Source organism: Dermochelys coriacea, chromosome 9 (assembly GCF_009764565.3).
Source record: "Dermochelys coriacea isolate rDerCor1 chromosome 9, rDerCor1.pri.v4, whole genome shotgun sequence".
In the NCBI taxonomy this organism is placed as follows: Eukaryota; Metazoa; Chordata; order Testudines; family Dermochelyidae; genus Dermochelys; species Dermochelys coriacea.
The window spans coordinates 34191655-34210760 of NC_050076.1; the positions used below are offsets into that span (position 1 = coordinate 34191655).

General features: G+C 43.8%; 1 protein-coding gene across 1 annotated transcript in view; it reads left to right on the top strand.

Moving 5' to 3' along the window:
- Positions 1 to 2993, top strand: part of DNER (delta/notch like EGF repeat containing) — a 292812-nt gene extending 289819 nt beyond the window's left edge. Inside the window, exon 13 of the mRNA XM_038417626.2 lies at positions 1893 to 2993. Within this exon, the coding sequence (XP_038273554.1) occupies positions 1893 to 2004 (112 nt within the window). The 3' untranslated portion in view covers positions 2005 to 2993. The remainder of the gene's footprint in view (positions 1 to 1892) is intronic.
- The last annotated feature ends 16113 nt before the right edge of the window (positions 2994 to 19106 follow it).

Genomic DNA, 19106 nt, shown 5'->3' on the forward strand with positions numbered 1-19106 from the left:
ATCGCTGCGGGACTCCACTAGAAGCACACCTGCTCCATAATCATTCCCCATTTATAGTTACATTTTGAGACCTCTGAGTAATATATTAACTAGCTATAATGTTATAAGCAGAGCCTGGCTGATCAAAGGCATGTGTCTATCAGCTAGAAGGCTCATCCAGGCCACAAACAATTAGTATAGGTGCCGTGGTCTTGTCTTAGCATGTGCTAGTCAACCATGGCCCACCCTGATCTTCACAGGAGAATGGATCTTGCATTTTACAAGGTGTGCAACCGGTAGTATGCTCTCAGCACCTACAATGTGCTTTTGTCAAAAAAGGACAGGATGTCACCATAAATCACCGGAGAGTTTTCATCTTCTTTCATGCCTATTAAAAGATTTGCATCTTTAACTCCCCCTGAAAATGATAGAGGAAGAAATGGTTCAGAAATTCATCTTTATCGTATTGATTAGGAACGTGTCATAACAGTGTTTGGTCCCACAGATCTTGGAATATCAACTAAAGCACAGATTCATCCCTGGTGAAGTCAGTGGCCCAAATATATTTAACTTTGTGTACAATATGGAAGAAAGCTGTCAGTCATAAAGTAAAAACAAGTTTTTCACTCTAGGCTTGTTGAGAATTAGAGTATTTTCCTTGCATGAGATTTGCATCATTCAAATTATAGGATTTCCACCCATCTTGGTTGGTGCAATTCACCAAAAACAGCCATGAACTAAATCAGGAGAAGGAGGAAATTGTATACAATTCTTTAAACAATATGGGATTGGTTTTTGTTTTAGCCTAAATAATTTATTCAAAACATCACAATTTCTAAGTCACAATTTCCAGCCTGAATAGCTTACAGTAGTGGAGACACTTTTCCAGACCTGAGGAAGAACTCTGTGAAGCTTGAAAGCTTGCCCCTTCTACCAACATAAGTTGGTCCAATAAAAGATATTCTCTTACCCACCTTGTTTTTTTCAGTAGTAGAGCTAACATGTCTAATGCATGAAGGGAACTAAATGGGAATCTAAAAGTAGAGGAATTCCTTGTATATTAATTGAGAGGCCTTCTATTTCACTTTCAGAGTCTTATGTGGTGGAGCCCTGTAAGGAAAATAGACTTGAGGTCTTTTCTATGTCTTTATCCCTATGATTCTATTTCTTTATTTAAAGCTCCTAGTTACTTACAACTATTTCTGAAGGCATTTTTTTCTACAGTAAGGTCATATCTACAGCATATTTTTTACCTAACATTTTATTTCATGAGAGTGATGCACTAAAAGGCATTAATGTTTTATCGGCATTCCAAACTTTTATAGAATCTTTGCAGTTTCAACCTGCCTCTCTAATGGATATATCTAGTCAGCAAAACTGTATCAGTTGAATTATTTGACACTTCATCTACCAGTTCATAATTCAACCTGACTATACAGTTTTATCTATTTCTAGATAGCAAATAGGAAGACAAAAAAACAATGAACAGTGTGTGATAACTGTGTCAAATGACAATAGGGAACCTCAATGTTGTTTGGAAGTGCTACTCTCTTAAAGTGAAATTTTGGGCCCATTGTAGTCAGTGGGTGCTTCTCCACTGATTTCACAGGAGCTAGGATTTCACCCTTAGTATCTGATTTTGATTCTATTGAATTCAGGGGTAAAACCTCCAATGACTTGGGGTGCAGAATCTGTTCCTTGCTCTTTTTAGGGCTTGGTTTCTGGGTTTCATATAGTTCAAACATTCCTTCTGTGTTTTCACTACTGATTGCAAGAAATACTGCAATATGGTTTAGAATTTACAGTTTTCCCCTAAAGATTTTTCTGACAGGGAGCCATGAATCAGTGGATTATTACAATTAACATGTATGTACTTCTATTTATCACCAAAGTCTTTTTTCCCCTTCTTTTAGGTTTGGAAAGAAATCCCGACCTGCAATGTATGATGCAACCCCTATTGCTTATGAAGATTACAGCCCTGATGACAAACCTTTGGTCACGCTAATTAAAACAAAAGATTTGTAATCGACTGTATCTTTTTCTGATTATTTTTCAAAAGGATGGGCTACTAAATTAATTTAAATATTTTTAAGAAGAAGAAAGCGTGAGAAATTTAAAATGTTAGATGTTCCAGAATTTTCTGTAGAATATTTAAGAACTAATTTTCTGCAGCTTTTAGTCTGAAAAAATATTTTAAAACTGAGTGTTTGAAATTCATGGATTACATTTTAATGCACCTTCAACTCTATAAATTGTTAGCTTATAATAGTGTGTGTTTTTTCATGGTAGACACTTAATAAACCCAGATGAAATTCTGTGGTTGTTACAGAACAGAATACAGTAAGTTTAATCAATGAACAGTTCCTTTTAGACATCTCGGTGCCAGCTTTCTCAGTAGAGATAGGAAAAAATGAAAAATAATATGATGCATAATATATCCATTAATTTAAAAAAAAAGTCTAAAATGTTTGTGTTGTGAAAAAGAAATTAGTAACATTTATTATTCCTAACCTGAATGAATTAGCTTTTGCCTTATTCTGTGCATGGATAGATAACCTATTTCTGCATTATTTTTCTGGAAGTTGCTGACACATACTTTTGAGTTGACGTTTTGTCATTTTTGTAATAGTATTCAAGCTAGGCCTTGTAAAAAAAAAATATACAATTAAAGTGCCTGTGGAGGCACACGAAGGACCTGATCGTATACTCATTGAAATCAGTGGCAAAACTGCCGTTGACTTTAGTGGGTACAGGCTCTGGCCCGAGGATTGGATTGAATCGATATTTTTCTTTAAAAGTCAAGGTTTTTATATCGTGAATAAACTAAGCCTATAGTTTGTTAGTTTCTCAAAGGTTATTAATGTATAGTACTGTTTCATTCAATATTGTGTATTTCTCATAGTGCATCTTATTTATACACAGTATGGTTTTTCTGTGGCTGCATTTGATTGCTTATGTGCTTCTTCAAATTCTTGCATATTTCAGAGAATATTAAATAAATGTTATCAAGTCAAGGTTGGATCTGATCTGGTCATTTTCCTACATTTCAGGTTACACAAAGTCTCTAAATTTGAAAGGACTGAGTCAGATTCATTCTCTCCCTCCCTGCTCTCAATCAGGGACTTGAACTTGGATATCTCACATCCGGGGCCAGTGCATGCACACACAATCAAATTTTGAAACTTCAAAAGTTATTGTGAAATGGAAATGTCATTTCTAGAAATTACAATTTAACCTTTCAAAAGCAGAATGAATGAATACAATGCTTGTAACCTAGGCCCAGTCCTCCAATTCATTCCACACGGGTAGTCACAGAACCATGCAGTTATAGAACTCAGAATGACTTTCATTCTGTGCTTCAGAGCCCATTATTGGCATGGCAAGGTGTCCACATCAAGACTGAGAGGAATTGGCATAACTGCCTGGAGAAACATGCTGTGCACAATGCCGGTTTGATGTTTGCCTTCAACCAGCGCTGTTAGTTTCTCACTTCTGTGAAGAGTGAGAAAAAAATCACTGCCCTCCAAATGATGTTCAGATAAATCAAGAGAAAATCCTGCCCTCTGCTAACTGGGTGCTGCATGGTAGCATAGAATGTAAGTGAATCTCTATCCCAACTCCCCCTTGCAAGGAAGAAGGACTCTGGGGAATTGTCAGTGCTCTTGCACCAGCCAGTAAGCTCAACCAAGAGGATATGGCCTGCTGACTAGTTGGTGTGTCCCACAAAGGGACAGCCCTGGGGATTATTTCACCCACTTCACCTAACACACAGATCCCCAGAGCTCAGCAACTGAGGGTTCCAGAATTTGCCCTTAAAAACAAATAAAATATAATGAATCGAGAAGGCAGATGTAACTGCCCCTTGTTAATATCTTTACTAGTGGTTGGAGCACATCTGGTATGTTACTCTTAATTGTGAATTCCTTACTATTACTGTTTCCAGTTGCAACCATTGGAAGAGATCCAATCTATTTTCTGCATTTTACACTAACGTACACGCAGAACATGGACATATTATTTTGGTGAATCAAGCTGTAAATGTTATTAAAATGCATGGGGTTTTGTGATTTAAATGTATAGATTACATTTTAGTCCAAAAATTAAAAATAGCAAAGAGAATAAATACAGCAGAAACAAGTCACATTTTTAGAGCATGTGAGAGAAAGAAGGGAAGCAAGGGAAAACAAAATAGCGTGTACGAGTGTCAGTTCTCTCTGCTAAAATGAAACACAGTAACTTGTTTTCTAAATGAACTAAGTAAGTAGTCATTGTCAGGAGCAACTGGACTATAAATCTACATGTTAATAAGACCAAAACTATTTGATTTATATAAACGCCAAACACATCTTAAAAATCCAAACTCCTCTGCACCCTTGTAACTAATAAAATAGATTTTACTGAATTTTGGCCAAGCCAAAAGGAGACCTCACAGAAGGAGACCGAATGACCCTAATCTAAAACCAGCTTCTGAGTTTGGAAGTGAAATTTTGCATGCACAATCATATATTGCAAGTAACAGTTTGCACACAAGAACTAGGCAGATGTCTGGCTATCTGTTTTGCATACGTACAGAGTCTGCAATTCCTTGTTCTTCTCCTCTCTGCATGGTTTGGAGGTCCTCCTCAACGGGGAGTTCCAAGTGGAGCTTGGAAGACACTGGCAGGAGCAATGCTCTCCAAAAGCTAGTGGAGAGGCAGCTTTTATGTTCCATTCCCCTAAAATTATCCAGTGAACCATCAGACCCTTTTAGAGGGTATTGGATTTTTAGATGATTTACTAAGCAAATATAAAGGAAATAATAGTTCTTAGTATTTTACTCCCTGCAATAATAAAATATTGGCAATCTGAGAATCTATATGTGAGTACAGAAAAAAGCAACCTTCTATTATTTGAGGGAGCGAGCTACTTAATCGTCTGTATTTTACAAGGGAGATGTTGCAGTGAGCAATAGCCTCTATGCATACAAATTACTCCTTGGTAATAATTCTAAACCATTCCGTATCTCTCTTGAGTGACTGATCTGAAAGATAATAATTTGCGAGGCGCTATCTTTCAGTGAACATAGAGCCTCTAGCTTCTGTAAATCATCCTGTGCTTCTCATGAAATGCTTTGGAAATTGGTTTTTTCCATTTATTTTATTAAACTCCGACAGCATATTATGTGCTGTACACATCTCTGCATTTCAGAAACGTTTGTGAGGGGCTGCACAGCCTTCCAAACTGACCACAGGGCTGGAGAGCGGAAACCCTTCCAGAGTTCTCATCCAAGCTCTGGTACTGATTTGGGCCAATGACCTAACCACTCTGTATGCCTGATCATGCTCTTCTGAGGAAAAACACAAGGCTGGAGAAGTGCACTGGTAATATCCACAAAGCGAGAGGGGGTTAATGCTACTCTGGAGCAGTGTTAACTTTTACACAGGTTTCCTATTGCAAATCCACCATGTGCAGAGGGGAACATACTGTGTGTGCTCCAGGCCTTCTCAACATGCAGATCCGAGTGTGCTCTGAACCTGCTCCCCTCACTTTGACTGTTCTCCGAATTCTGCCCACATGTGTTTTCCACTCTGCATAAATAGAAGGAAACATACCTGGGCTTGTTTTTCCCCAGCTGTATAATTTTTACCCACTTCACTGGGTGCTGTGACATTTGTATTCAGTACATGACTTAATACATGGCTTACACATGCAGTACATGGCTTAATACATACACACTGACAAAGGCTCAAGTCCAGTTTTAGGCTATGTTTACACTACAGTCTTTGTTGGCATAACTTGGGTCACTCGGGTGTGAACCACCTTCCCCCCGCTCCCCCAAAGGACATAAGTTACACCAACATAAGCGCTTGTTTGCACAGCACTATGTCAGTGGGAGAGCTTCTCTCACCAACATAGCTTCTGCTGCTTGCGGAGTTGGTTTTATTATGCTGATGGGAGAGCTCTTTCCTGTCAGCATAGGGCATCTTCACCAGATGCTCTGCAGTGGCACAGCTGCATCTGTACAGCTGCACCACTTCCGTGATGTACGTATAGACATGGCCTTAGTCTTTAAACTGCGTATTGCCAACCACAATACACAGGGAGGAATGCAATATGTAGCCCCATCCCTGTGGGTGGAATAATTGCAGCAGATGTTAACCAGGAATATTCTCTACTTATGTTCTATTTTGTTCGTGGTTAACTGGATGTGCCCTAGGTTCCACACCTTAAAGCCCCTCCCAGCAGATTCATACCCCCAACCCGCATCTATCATCGGTGAGAAACTACAGACAGGCTTAACTATGAAACTGATTGATTGATTTATTTAACAAAGACTTAAATGGTAACTAATAGGACCCCCAAATAAAACAGTACACAATGGTACAGGTTGGCTTAACAAACTGACATGAAGTCAAGGTCACGAACCCAAAGAACAAGGGAATTTGCCACAGGTAAGGTACGGACATACTACACCAGGTTCAAAGGAAGGGACCCACGACAATGGACTTCATGGACCAGGTACAACAGGATGCTCAGACACAGTTAAGACAGGAACTAATCAGTAACAGGTAACTGGAACAGGAGTTTGGATCTTCTTCTGTGGTCTTCTGTAGATCCCTCGAAGTCTTGGCTAGGACATGCACTATGCTGCCACCAGGAAGGACAGCCCCTTCTTTCAGGTGCAGCAGTCTTTTATGCTCTCTTGTTACTAGACAGAACACATACCAAGTGACTCTTGCTGTTTTCCCAACTCAGAGGTAGAAAGGCGCCAATAGGCTCAAAAAGAAGGGCGCCAACATGGTGGACAAACAACAACTATTCACAAACAAAATGGCAAAGTGCCTAAACAAAATGGAACTTGTAGATTTTCTCCTTCACAGAATGCAAGTTCAAAAATAAAAGGTGCAGGCAAAACAGATGAGCACACTGGCCATATGTTATCTGTGATACTTAAACACAGCTCTAAAGGACCCACATTAAAACAAACAGTGGTGGCCCCTGTTCATGCACCAGTTTTGCCTAAGGTAAATAAATGAGATTATCTCCATAGCTACAGTCTGCCCTAACACAGATCTGTATTTACTACAGGAAATAGTTTGGTGGTTTAAACACTGAGGTTATCTAACTCTATGTACTTAATTTTGGTATGAGGCATATGGAGCCTTTGCCCTTACCTTGCATGGGCCATGTGTGGGCCAGCTGCAATTGCAACCCTTGCACTTGGCAGATACCGGGACTGCTCTCTCTAATGTAGCCCAAGGGGTGGGGAGTAAACCGCCCTTGAAGGGCCAAGCACAACCCCTCTCCCACCCAAATGAGGAAGAATTCTGCCTCCCTGAGGCAAACTATCTCACTGTGCTTCCTCAAGGGGAGGTGTAGCTTGCTATTGTCCCTTACTCTGGGCTGCATGTGGTTTGTACAGTCTAGCCATTACCTGTCTACGGCAGTTGACAGGCTAAAAGCTACCTCTCTCCCTTACTTTTATATTAAATGAGGGGTGTTTTATAAATGAGTTGTAATATTACAAATAGTAGAGCATGTACATGTAACTGAACATGTGCAGTAACATCCTGTGAGCAGCAGGATATAGCACTACTGCAAGCAGGAAATAGAACACAAATAATGCCTGTTTAAATTTCTATCTGCATTGCTATCTCGTAACAATTTGCCTCAGCCCAGCCACTGTTTTGGGGGACATTAACTAAGAGGAAGGGTGGTGGGTGCTGTGGAATTGCTTCAGAACTTACTGGGACTCTAGGTAAGTATCTGGGTGAGATAAAAGCCTCTGTAAATGCTGTTCATTTCTCTTAACATTTCCTTATTATCAGACTAACCAACAGGCTCTGAGTGGCCTCAGGATTAAGGATTTTTACTCCAGGGTGATTTGTGAGTGATTGAAATCAGGCCCTGACCACTCCCTACCAAGATTAGACCTGAAGAAGAGCTCTATGTAACTTGGAAGTTTGTCTCTTTCACCAATAGGAGTTGGGCCAATAAAAGATATTACCTCACCCACCTTGTTTCTCCAAGATTAGTCAAATCTAATCAGAATCCATGTCTGAGTTAACACATGGCAATTCTACAAGTCTGATTCTTCCGTCATTGACACTGGTGTAAATTGTTGGTCACTTCAGTGACACCCATGGGCTACTAGGTGGATTTTCCACTGGCTTCTGTGAGTAGGCACCTAACTCCCATTGCAATCAATGGGAGTTAGGTGCTTTTGAAAATCCCCCTAGGCACCTCTCTGCATCTTTAGGTGCCTAAATGCCTTTAAAAATCTGGTCCTAAGGATACAACAGGAAGGAGTCAGCCAAAAGCTGATCAGTTCAGTAAGATCGCTCACAGAGATTACAGCTGTGATGTTTTAGTGCTTTTTCATCTTCATTTTTGGAAAAAACCTTGGCCTTTCTCCAGCAGTTCTGGAGTTCCGCTAGTTCTGCCATATTGCAAAATGGGTTGCAGAAATGGCCCCTCCATATAGAAGGGCAGACCAAGGCTATCTTCCTTTCAGGTTTCTTCAGCACATCAACAGGCCTTCTTCAAGTGTTTGTTATAGTGACACTTGTTGCCACATTAAAAATTTCACTAGTTCTGCCATGTTGCAAAACTCCACAAACTGCTCAGTCTTGGTCGCCCAGCTGACCCTGGGTGCAATTCTCCTCTCCGAGTTGTGCACTGCCCTCCTATTGTTGACTTCAGTGAGAGCTTTGCACAGTATTGAGCCCCATATTATCAGCGTCTCCTGACACACAGTTTCTTTTCCAGGATGCTCAGGGCTCAAATTAAAATCATTATAAGAAGGGGGCAGGTTCAGTATCTGTGGTCCCTCCCTGTGTGTATAATTATATTGATGGATATATTTTAACAAGAGAAAGTGAGTTCACCTGATTCAAGAACCGCTAAAAGATCTCTCCCACCCCTCTTTTCTGGCACAATGCTATTGGCTTTTGCTGGATCTTCTAGGCATCTCAAATGTAAGGTTTGACCAGCGTGATTTTACCTAATTTGCAAAATGGGGCCAGTTAAATCCCTGTCATGCTCTCCACAGAGTAAGTAAGCAGGAAGAGAGGAAAGGGCAACATACCTGATAAATAGCAACATGGAAAAATGGACCTGATCCTCCTCCTTAGCCCATGTTCTTTGTTAGCAAATTCCAACCTCTATTCCCTGAGCCCTTGGGCTAAATGCCTACATTCCCTGGCGCACAGATTAGAGCAGGTGTAGGGCATGGGGGACATAAAGCTGCCTCTGAGCCACGTTTATGTCCAGTCCCAGGGCCTTATCATGGGGCTGGCTGAGGACCAGCCCTCAGCTGAAGTTAGAGCAACCTAAAGGCTACGTTTCAGAGGGGTAGCCGTGTTAGTCTGCATCAGCAAAAACAACGAGGAGTCCTTGTGGCACCTTAGAGACTAACAAATTTATTTGGGCATAAGCTTTCATGGGCTATAACCCAGTTCATCAGATGCATGGAGTGAAAAATATAGTAGGCAGGTATAAATATACAGCACATGAAAAGATGGGAGTTGCCTTACCAAGGGGGGAGTCAGTGCTAACGAGGCAAATTCAGTTAGGGTGGATATGGCCCATTCCCAACAGTTGATAAGAAGGGGTGAATATCAAAACAGGGAAAATTACTTTTTGTAGTGACTCAGCCACTCCCAGTCTTTATTCAGGCCTAATTTGATGGCTGTGATTGCTTATACTGGCTTGTACTGACAGGGCTCATTATGCTTATAAGGCTTACTAGAGTGCAGTGTGCCCTAGCTGGGGGCCCCAAATTGTCCCCTCTAATTCCTGATCTACTCCCCTTGCGGGTGGGCATGGGGAAGACTCAAAAGGAGTTGGCATAGAGTCAGCTGAACATTCAGGGCAGCCCTAAGGCCTTTATGCAGTTTAGAGGGACTTTCATGTGAGCCAGGAGCTGACCTCTTATTCTTACATCCCTTCTCCTTTTACTGTTGTTCATTTCCTTAGGGTCTGGAACAGCTACAATCAGGCGCACTGGATCAGGTAACTGCCTCTGATGTGGAGCAGATCAACCAATGCAAATAAACAATATCCCGTAAACTAGCTCTATGTGGGCTCATTCTTCTATATCACTTCTGTGGTGCAGAATAGGGGATAGAAATTAGCTCTCTGCAAAAGTCTGCTTTCCAGGCTGCTGGGTGCCTGTGGGGATTCCAGTTTTAATGATTTTATAATAGGACAATTATTGTAAATAATCTTCCTCATTAGGAAAAATAAACCACCAAACAAGCTCTGGTTGGGGAGATCTTTCGTGAAAGAATATAAATAAATAAACTTATTGAGCAAACATCTTAATCTGAAAAGCTGAGAAGAGCAGACAGCAAAGTTAATCATTTCGGAAAATAAGCTGGTCTGTTGGGCTTTGCTTCAATAGCAGGCCAGGAATATTCTAACGAAAACAATCCGCTGGGGGGCTCTGACCTCAGACTTTCTGCTACAGGTTCCCACATAACCAGGGGGTGCTCCTTTTGATCAGTCTGAAGTCGAATGAGACTATGCAGGAAGATGCTTATCCACCAGTTTGTTCTGTGTAGCTGCAGCCAGAGTTGGACTTTGTTTTTGTCTTATTTATTTCTTTGCAGAAGCACACACAGTGCCCTTGCTATTACAACAGCAGTTCAGGCGGTAGAGTCTCTTCCACCTTCTTGGAGCAATGCATCCTGGGAGAGTCAACCAAAACTACATCAGCCTACGTTGCAAGATTCTACAGGAAGCCAGGTTTTGGAATTCTCTCTGGTCTACCCTGTTAGCAAAGCCGATGACCTATTCTGAGCTCACAATGATGTACATCACAATTAATTCTAGTCATCAGTATAAATCCAAGTGAGAAGGGTCTGGTGTTCATCTCAGTTACACTTATTTAAGTGATTTCAGTGGAGTTGGTCTGAATTTATGCCAGCAGGTCACTGATCCATATCTGGGCCTTTGAGCCAAACTCATGACTGATGTGACTTGTGGTATAAATTACCCCTGTTTTCTGATTAATGTAGACCCAATCTGTACATGGAAAATAGTATAGTGTAACTAGGTGGATTTGGCATCTAGCAGGTACAATTTAGATTGATCGGAGGCACAGGAAATGACAGGTGTTCCTGCTCCAAATGCTAGTTAATGGTAAATCCTATAGGACTCTATTCTTTCTTCTCTCTCCAGTTGTATTCAACTGGCTGAGGTCCTATGAGGTCAAGGAAAGACTGTTTCTCCCTCTGAATCCCTCCAAGACCCTACCATCTTATGGAGAAGATGCTGCTGTACCCAGGATAAGGACCTCTGGAGGTTCAGAGAAGGACTTGTCAGTATGCACTCCTGGCTGTGAAACTCTACCACAGGAGATCAGGATGAAACTGTGCCTTGCCTTGAGAGAGGTCTGTTTCTATAAGCTTTAGCACAAGAGAGCCTCTTCTCACACTTGCTCCCATAAACATCTCTCCAGAGAAAGACACTCGATGGAATGCAATCCCACAAAGGGAACAGAAAATACCTTCCCAGCAGAACACTGCTGAGATTTGGATCACGGTCTCTACTCCTTAAGTATCATTGTGATCGATGCCCTAAAATACATTGGTGGAACATGAAGCTTTCAGCCTAAATTGACCTCATGTCATTTTGCTGCCCTCAAGATACAGCTTCACATCTTTGCCTCTGTTTCACTGAGTCTTTAAACTCCCCAAATCTAAAAGATGGTTGTGATGAAATAGAGAGAGAATCATGCTATTCAGGAACATTTTGAACGTTTTTCTTGAAGAAAAATGTCCAAATCTTATAACAACGGGGACAGAATATAAATGTTCACGCTGAACTATGATGACAAAATGTTTCTGGTCAAATGGTCGAGCAGTGACTGGAATGAAATAAGATGAGAGGGAGCTGGCATGTGAATGTATCCATATAGGGGGAAAGGAGAAGCAGAATTTCTCAGAACACAACAACTGAGACAGTTCCACAGTTTCAGTGAAAGAGCTTTGTGAAACCCCATGTAGCAGGGTGGTCACCTGCTCCAGCCCTGACAGGGTTAAAACAGCCTGGATTGGGATGTGGGGTGGGGGGAGTGCTGCCCTGGGGGAGCCAAAGACTAGGCTGATGGAGAAGGCAGTCACAGCTGGGGCCATGCCCCAATCAGGCCACAGCTGGCCCTATAAAAGGCTATGAGCCAGGAGCTCAGGCAGTCTCTCTCTAGCTGTGAAGACAGACAGGCCTGGCTGCCTGGGAGCTGAGCAGGGTACCTAGAGTGGAGCAGGGCTCAGGAAAGGCCAGAGGAGCTGGGAAGCTCCAGGCTGGAAAACCCCCAGGCCGCAGGCCTTACTAAAGGCTGGGAAAGTTACTGGGGTTGCAGAGCGGCAGCTCAGGGGTAGGCAAAGGCAGCAGGTCCAAACCCCCCTTGCCAATGATGAGTGGCTATTGCATTGCAGTCTGCCCCAGTGTGTGGGGGCTAGATGAGGACTGGCAGTAGCCGCTGAGGCAAGGTGGGTATAGAGGGTAGGAATTCCCTGGGGTGGGGAAACCCAGAGACTGTGGGGGGACTGCAGAGGGCAGAGCCCTGAGGGAAGGGGCACCGAGGTCCTGGACAGACACGGGGGCCTAAGGCAAGCGGGACACTGGCCTGCAGAAGGTGCTTCAGAGGCTGGAGAGCTAATTCCCAGGACACCCAGTGGGAGGTGCCACACCAGTGAGTATCGGCCTTGCTACACCCCACCATTTGCACTGAAGATTAATCTGCCCCTTTCATTCTAAGTACTTTTTGCTGCAACAATGAGGTACCCGGGGCAGGCTTCAGACTCTTCTGAAGAAGGTTTGCCTAGAGCAGTGGTTTTCAACCTTATCTCAGTTGTGGACCCCAACAAATTCCAATGGAGGTGTGGACCCCTTTGGAAATCTTACACACAGTCCGTGGACTCCGCACATGGACCACTGGTTGAAAACCACTAGTCTAGAGTTATAGCTGTAAGAGGAGGAGGAAGCCACAACTTGGTTTGTATTCCTGGATCTGCCACTGAGTTGATAAGTGTCTTTCAGTAAGTCACTTAACCTTTTAGTGCCTGAGTTAAATGCAAATTGTGCATAGTAACGCTTACCTTCCTTGCTTTGTGGGAACTAATGACTGTCCCTAGAGATTCTTATGTGAAAGGCACCTACATAAATATAGGTAACTATGAAAGAACATTTCTTGGACAGTTCCTTTTAGTTGACACCCATATTCACTGTATTTTAGTGCATGTGGACTTTAGGGACATCATATTAAAAACTAGTACAGAAAATATCAGCCCAGAAGTGCTGCATGATTTATGCCATGTGAGCTGCTAGAACACTGTTGATTATAGACCAGGGATTGGCAACCTATGGCATGCGAGCCGATTTTTAATAGCATGCTGCTGCCTGCTGGGTCCCAGCCGCCGGCCCCGCTCAGCCCGCTGCCAAACCCAGGCCGGCAGCGGGCTGAGCGGGGCCTGTGGCCAGGACCCCGGCAGGCAACAGCATGCCATTAAAAATCCTGCCTGCCCCGGTCCGCTCTTTTCTGCCCCCTGTGGGGGCAGGGTGAAGAAGCTTGGTCTGCGGCTGCTGCTGCAGGGCAGGCAAGGTCCCCCCTTCCCCGCTCTTCCCCCAGCATGCTGGGTTCCTGCCCCTCCTCCTCTCCTTCCCTGCCACCTATCAGCTGATGGCCCTTGTGAGAGATGGGGAGAAGCAGAGCTGCAGATGCTCGCTACTTAGGGAGGAGGCAGAGAAGAGGTGGGGAAGGGCCTGGGGGAAGGGGGTTGGAATCAGGGCATATCTTCTCCAGCCCCCTGCTGTGAGCCGCTCTGGGCCGGGGGCTGGGAGCACCCCCCCAACCCTAGCCCACACTCCCTACCCTGACCCCTGCAAGCTCCACACACACCCCAGCCCCCTGCCCTGACCCATGCACCCCCCACGACCCCAGCCTTGACTCCAGCACCTCCACATGTACCCAGCCCCCCCATGCCCTGACTCCTGCACCCCCCTCACATGCCGCCCGCCCTCTGCCATGACTCCTGCACCCCTGACATTCCCACCTCCACCCTGAGCACCAAACTGGAGCTCCCGCACACACACCCCCACATTCCCACCTGCACCCCTGGCACCAAATGGGAGCTGCTCATGCCCATGTGGAGGTAAGCACTCCACATCCAAACCTCCTTCCCCAACCCTGAGCCCCCTCCCTCATTCTAGCTCTTGGCCAGGCTCTATACCCCAACCCTCAGCCTACTTCTTCACCCCCAGCCCCGTGCTCAGTGCACTCCCACCCTCAGCTCATTGCAGAGAGAGAGGAAGAGAATAGGCTAGAACCAGGGAGAAGGTAAGTACCCACTCTGTGTGGGCAGGGCCGGGATCCCTGTGGGCTGTGGGCTGACCCACTCAGCCCACTGCCGGTCTGGGGTCCCGACCACTAGCCCCGCTCAGCCCGCTGCCGGTCTGGGGTTCTGGTTGCCAGCCCCTTGCCAGCCGGGGTCCCTTGCTCAGCCTGCTGCTGGCCTAGGTGAATGGAACCCCAGGCTGGCTGTGGGCTGAGCAGGCCAGCAGCATAAGATCAGCATTTTGATTTAATTTTTAAATAAAGCTTCTTAAACATTTTGAAAACCTTGTTTACTTTACAAATGACAATAGTTTAGTTCTATTATATATATAGACTTATAGCAAGAGACCTTCTAAAAAATGTATTAAAATGTATTACTGGCACGTTAAACCTTAAATTAGAGTGAATAAATGAAGACTCAGCACACCACTTCTGAAAGGGTGCCGACCCCCTGCTATAAACATTTACTGCTTACTCAGTTGCACAAATTTGGTTGAACATTCCTTCCCAATTCCTTTGGGCCAGATTTTAGTGTGTGCATACTTGTCGCTTCTTGAAGTAGTCTGCCCGTCTAATGCCTTAAAGCAAGTTTCTTGTATTAAATTAGTTGACATGTCTACTGCAGGTATCATTTAAAAAAAAAAGAAAAGACAATTTAGTTATTAGCAACTGCCTGAAATCTCATGTGGGGTTTCTCCTGGGCATGAAACAAGGTGCAAAATCTCTGATCCCTTACTCAGCATTCATCTGCAAATCTGACCACCTACAAATGTCAAGAAAAGAAATAGATGATGAGTATTAGGGCTGTGGGGCCATTTCATATCAGGTGGCGCTCCATTAACTTCAGCAAATTTCCGCCTGGCATTGCTTTGGCTCTTGATGTAGAAATTCATGGACACATTGTGCTATTTCTTAAATCTTTTTTAAATGGCAGTGTGCCGACTAAACTGCATCGAGAAGATGAGAGCGTATGGCGTGGCTTTCAGTTCTGGTTTTGTTTAATTTTAAATTAAAACAAATTCTTAAAAAAGAAAAAAGAGGCACACAGCCAAAAAAAAAACCATCACAGAAACCCAAAACCAAAACAACCTCTCTCCCCAAATTCTAACATTCTCTTCAGACCTGCCCCAAGAGCATGATGTTGCTTTATTCCATGATAAATAAAGCATTATTGGCTCCTCTGGGGAAAGGCATTACCAAAGTGCAAAGTTTTGTCACTCTTTTATTAGCATATCTTGGAGCCTACTGCAGGTACCATAAAAGAAATAACATGAACACAAGTGGAACTAGCCAGGATCCAAATAAGATTTCTTTAGTCTAGAAGTTCCATCTCAATTAACCACTCTTGGGGGCCCAATTCTTCCCCCCAAAGATATTCTGAAGTTAATATTGTGGTCCTGATCCTTAGCAATGGCCAAGCAATTTGCACTATGGGGAAAGGTAACTCTGAACCAGCTGTGTGCTACTTTGATCCTCACCTGGAGGTAATGAAGTTACCCATTTAAGAGGTAGAAGAATACAGACAGATTGGGAGCTAAATATGGAGACCCATAAATGCATCACTTATCCCAAACACTATGGCTACAAATGGGAAAGCAGACTTGCCCCAGCCCTCAGTTGCTCAGCTTGAGACAGCTATTAAAGATTTTCTTAGTTTCCAAATTTAACCCCCATTATATTTCTAAATTTATTAAAACAGGAAATGAGTCAGCTAGCTGGGCAATTGTCTTTATTTCTTGACGGGGTGACAGGAAGAGCCCCATAAGCATATTTCTGTGTACTTCTGCCTCATGCAATCTCATTAACAAGGAGATACCATGTCACCAGAGAATAATTTGGAATGTGATGCATTGCCACATTGCTGTGCTGGGGTGTTCTCTTCCAGATGTTGCTTTAACTGGGTTTTTCCATTCCAATCTACTAGGCTTAAACCTCCCTTTCTTACTGCTCTTGGTCTCAGCCTTAGATGCTCATACACGGTAGGAATAGTTGAGCTGACTATTCATGGCTAAATGGTTAATGTCCAGGTGCATCTGTCTGAAAAGGAATGGGTGATACTGTCAGTGAACAGAAAATGAATTGATTCTTTTCTTATGTAATCCCTACTTGGAGCTTGCCAGACTGGAGCTGCAGGCTGAGTCTAGACAGGACCCTACCAACAGGAACTACAACTAAGATGGCTTCCAAACCCGTCTGACCCTCCCCACATTTCCAGCATGCTTGGAGTCAGAGTTGGAGACAGAAGGAATGAGAACCCCCTGCTGGGGCCAATAAGAGGCTTCCACATGGCCAGCGAAGGGACAGCTTTACACTTTACACAGGGACAGGAAGAAAGAGAGGGAGGGAAGGAGTGAATGTACTTTCAGTTTCAATTTGGAAGTGAGAGAGGGAGAGTGCAGTTCAGGGAATCCCTGCTAAATTCTCCATCACCCTCTACCACCAAGGAAGTTTTGCACTGTTCTGAGATGCTAGCTGCATGGATCAGGCAGCTCCAGCCCTGCTATGACCAGCATCCAGAGAGAGAGGGTTCAACCCAACATTCACTACTGAGAGCCAGTCAAGACCCCAAAGGAATCCCAACCAGGGAACCAGCAAGTCCAGTTGAAGTCAGGAGAGGACCTGCCACACCCAGGGGTGAAGATAAAATAAGGGGCCTTTTTTAAAGCCAGCCAACACTAAAGTGCTGCAACACTCCATCTCAGGAGGCAACTTGGGTCTTACCAGCTGCCTCAAGAAGAAGATGGGTAGGGAACTGAGGTTGGAGGAGTTTGTAAGTGTTAGGAGGTAGGGAATGGTCTTATATATTCATGTTTGTTTATTATTACTAAACCTTAACCCTTTCCTTCTCCAGACCCTGTTTTTCTTTCTCAACAAAGTCACCCCCGCTTAGCTCCCAGTCGGTTGTGCTGTTGTTTTTGGTGTGTTATTCCTTTGTTGTGGTCTGTTTTATTTACTTTATTGTCACCTATGTGACAGGGAGATATGTGTATAAATCTGGGTAGGTAGGGGTTTGCCTTCAAATCCATGCATGAGTTATTTACCTATCTGCTGAGGGTGGGGGTGGGCAAGGGTTGTTCTTCATGGTGTCTCATTCTTGTGTGTGTCATTGGTGAGGCTAAAGCCTGTGTCACTCATGCAATGGGCCTTGGGGCCTAGCAAAAGATACAAGTATATGGTGCAAACTAGGGTGCTTTGCAGCACTCTGAAAAAGATTGTTTGGCAAGGGTGTGATGGGGAGTTTGCCCCACATGGGTGCAGAAAGGGTTAATCTAACCAGGGGGCAGTGGATATGAGTCCTCAGAGTGGCCCAGAGAGTCTGTGTGATGTGCAGCCAATAGGAGAGAGGATGCAAGAAGCAGCCAATCAGGGCCCAGCAGGATCGCATAAAAGGAGCTGCAGGGAAGAGCTGAAGTCAGTTGTTGGGAGCTCAAGGAGTATGGACTCTCTCTCTAACAGACTGACACCTGCAGCACTTTGGACAGAGCAACTACTGGCAGGGACCGGGAAAGCAAGAGGGAGTTCATGTCTGGCTGCTGGGACTGGGTAATGACATGCCCTGAGGCAAGGGTGAAGAAGGTGCTGGGCCATGGGGAAGTGGCCCAGGGAGACATAGCAGTATGGTGAGACGCTAAAAAGTCACAGCAAGAGGTCAGTAGGATCCCTGGGCTGGGACCCGGAGTAGTTGGCGGGCCCAGGTCCCCTCCCCCCTCCATTCACCACTAGACTATTAGACTGTGATACTAATCTTCTGTCCCCCGACCACCTGGGGGGAAACACGGATGATGACATGCCCAGAAGGCCAAGCCACGAAGAGGACACTGCAATTCCTGAGACTGAGAGAGGGGCTGCAGTGACAGTGTGCAGACCGCTGAGAGGGGGTGTCGGCCTCAAGCTAATCACTAGAGTGACCAGGAGGAGGTACCAGCCCTGCAGTGAGTGATGCACCCAGTGACAAAGGGCTATATATTTGTTCATATATACTTCTGTATGGCAATAGTATTTATAACACAGAGCAGACTGTTGCCTTTTGACTTACTTATACTGCCTCTGTCATCTGAAGAATGAAAGCAGATAGGAATAATCATGATGTAGAATAATTGCCTCCTAAGACATATATAGGCTGTAGCACCCTAAAACCACTTATTTTTGTGTGTCTGTAATTGTTATTTTAATTTGCTCTTTTCTGTCGCATGACACAATATTGAGCCATCCCATACAAAACTTGATTAGAAACTTCTTACAAATAAAAAGAAAAGGAGGACTTGTGGCGCCTTAGAGACTAACAAATTTATTTGAGCATAAGCTTTCGTGAGCTACAGCTCACTTCATCGGATGCATTCAGTGGAATGTTGAATGCATCCGATGAAGGGAGCTGTAGCTCACGAAAGCTTATGCTCAAGTAAATTTGTTAGTCTCTAAGGTGCCACAAGTACTCCTTTTCTTTTTGCAGATACAGACTAACATGGTTGCTACTCTGAAACCTGTCATTCTTACAAATAAGGATCAATCTGACTTCAGCACATCAGTCTATAACTTTCATTCTTCTTTTATCTTATGTATTTTACATTTAAATTGTTTTAGATTTGAAAGATGGTGACAAGTTAATTTATCTTAGTTACTCAGCATGTTGCTTTCCCACAAAACACAGATGACATTTAAGGATAAAGCTGGGAGCGGATTTTGAAGCGTTAAATTAGGTGTGCAATTTATCAGTTTTGCTTCCATCTTTCACCACTGCCAATTTCATTTCCACAGACAGAATGTCTGATGATCCCACTGAGATGGCATAACTCCTGATAGTTTTGAAGGG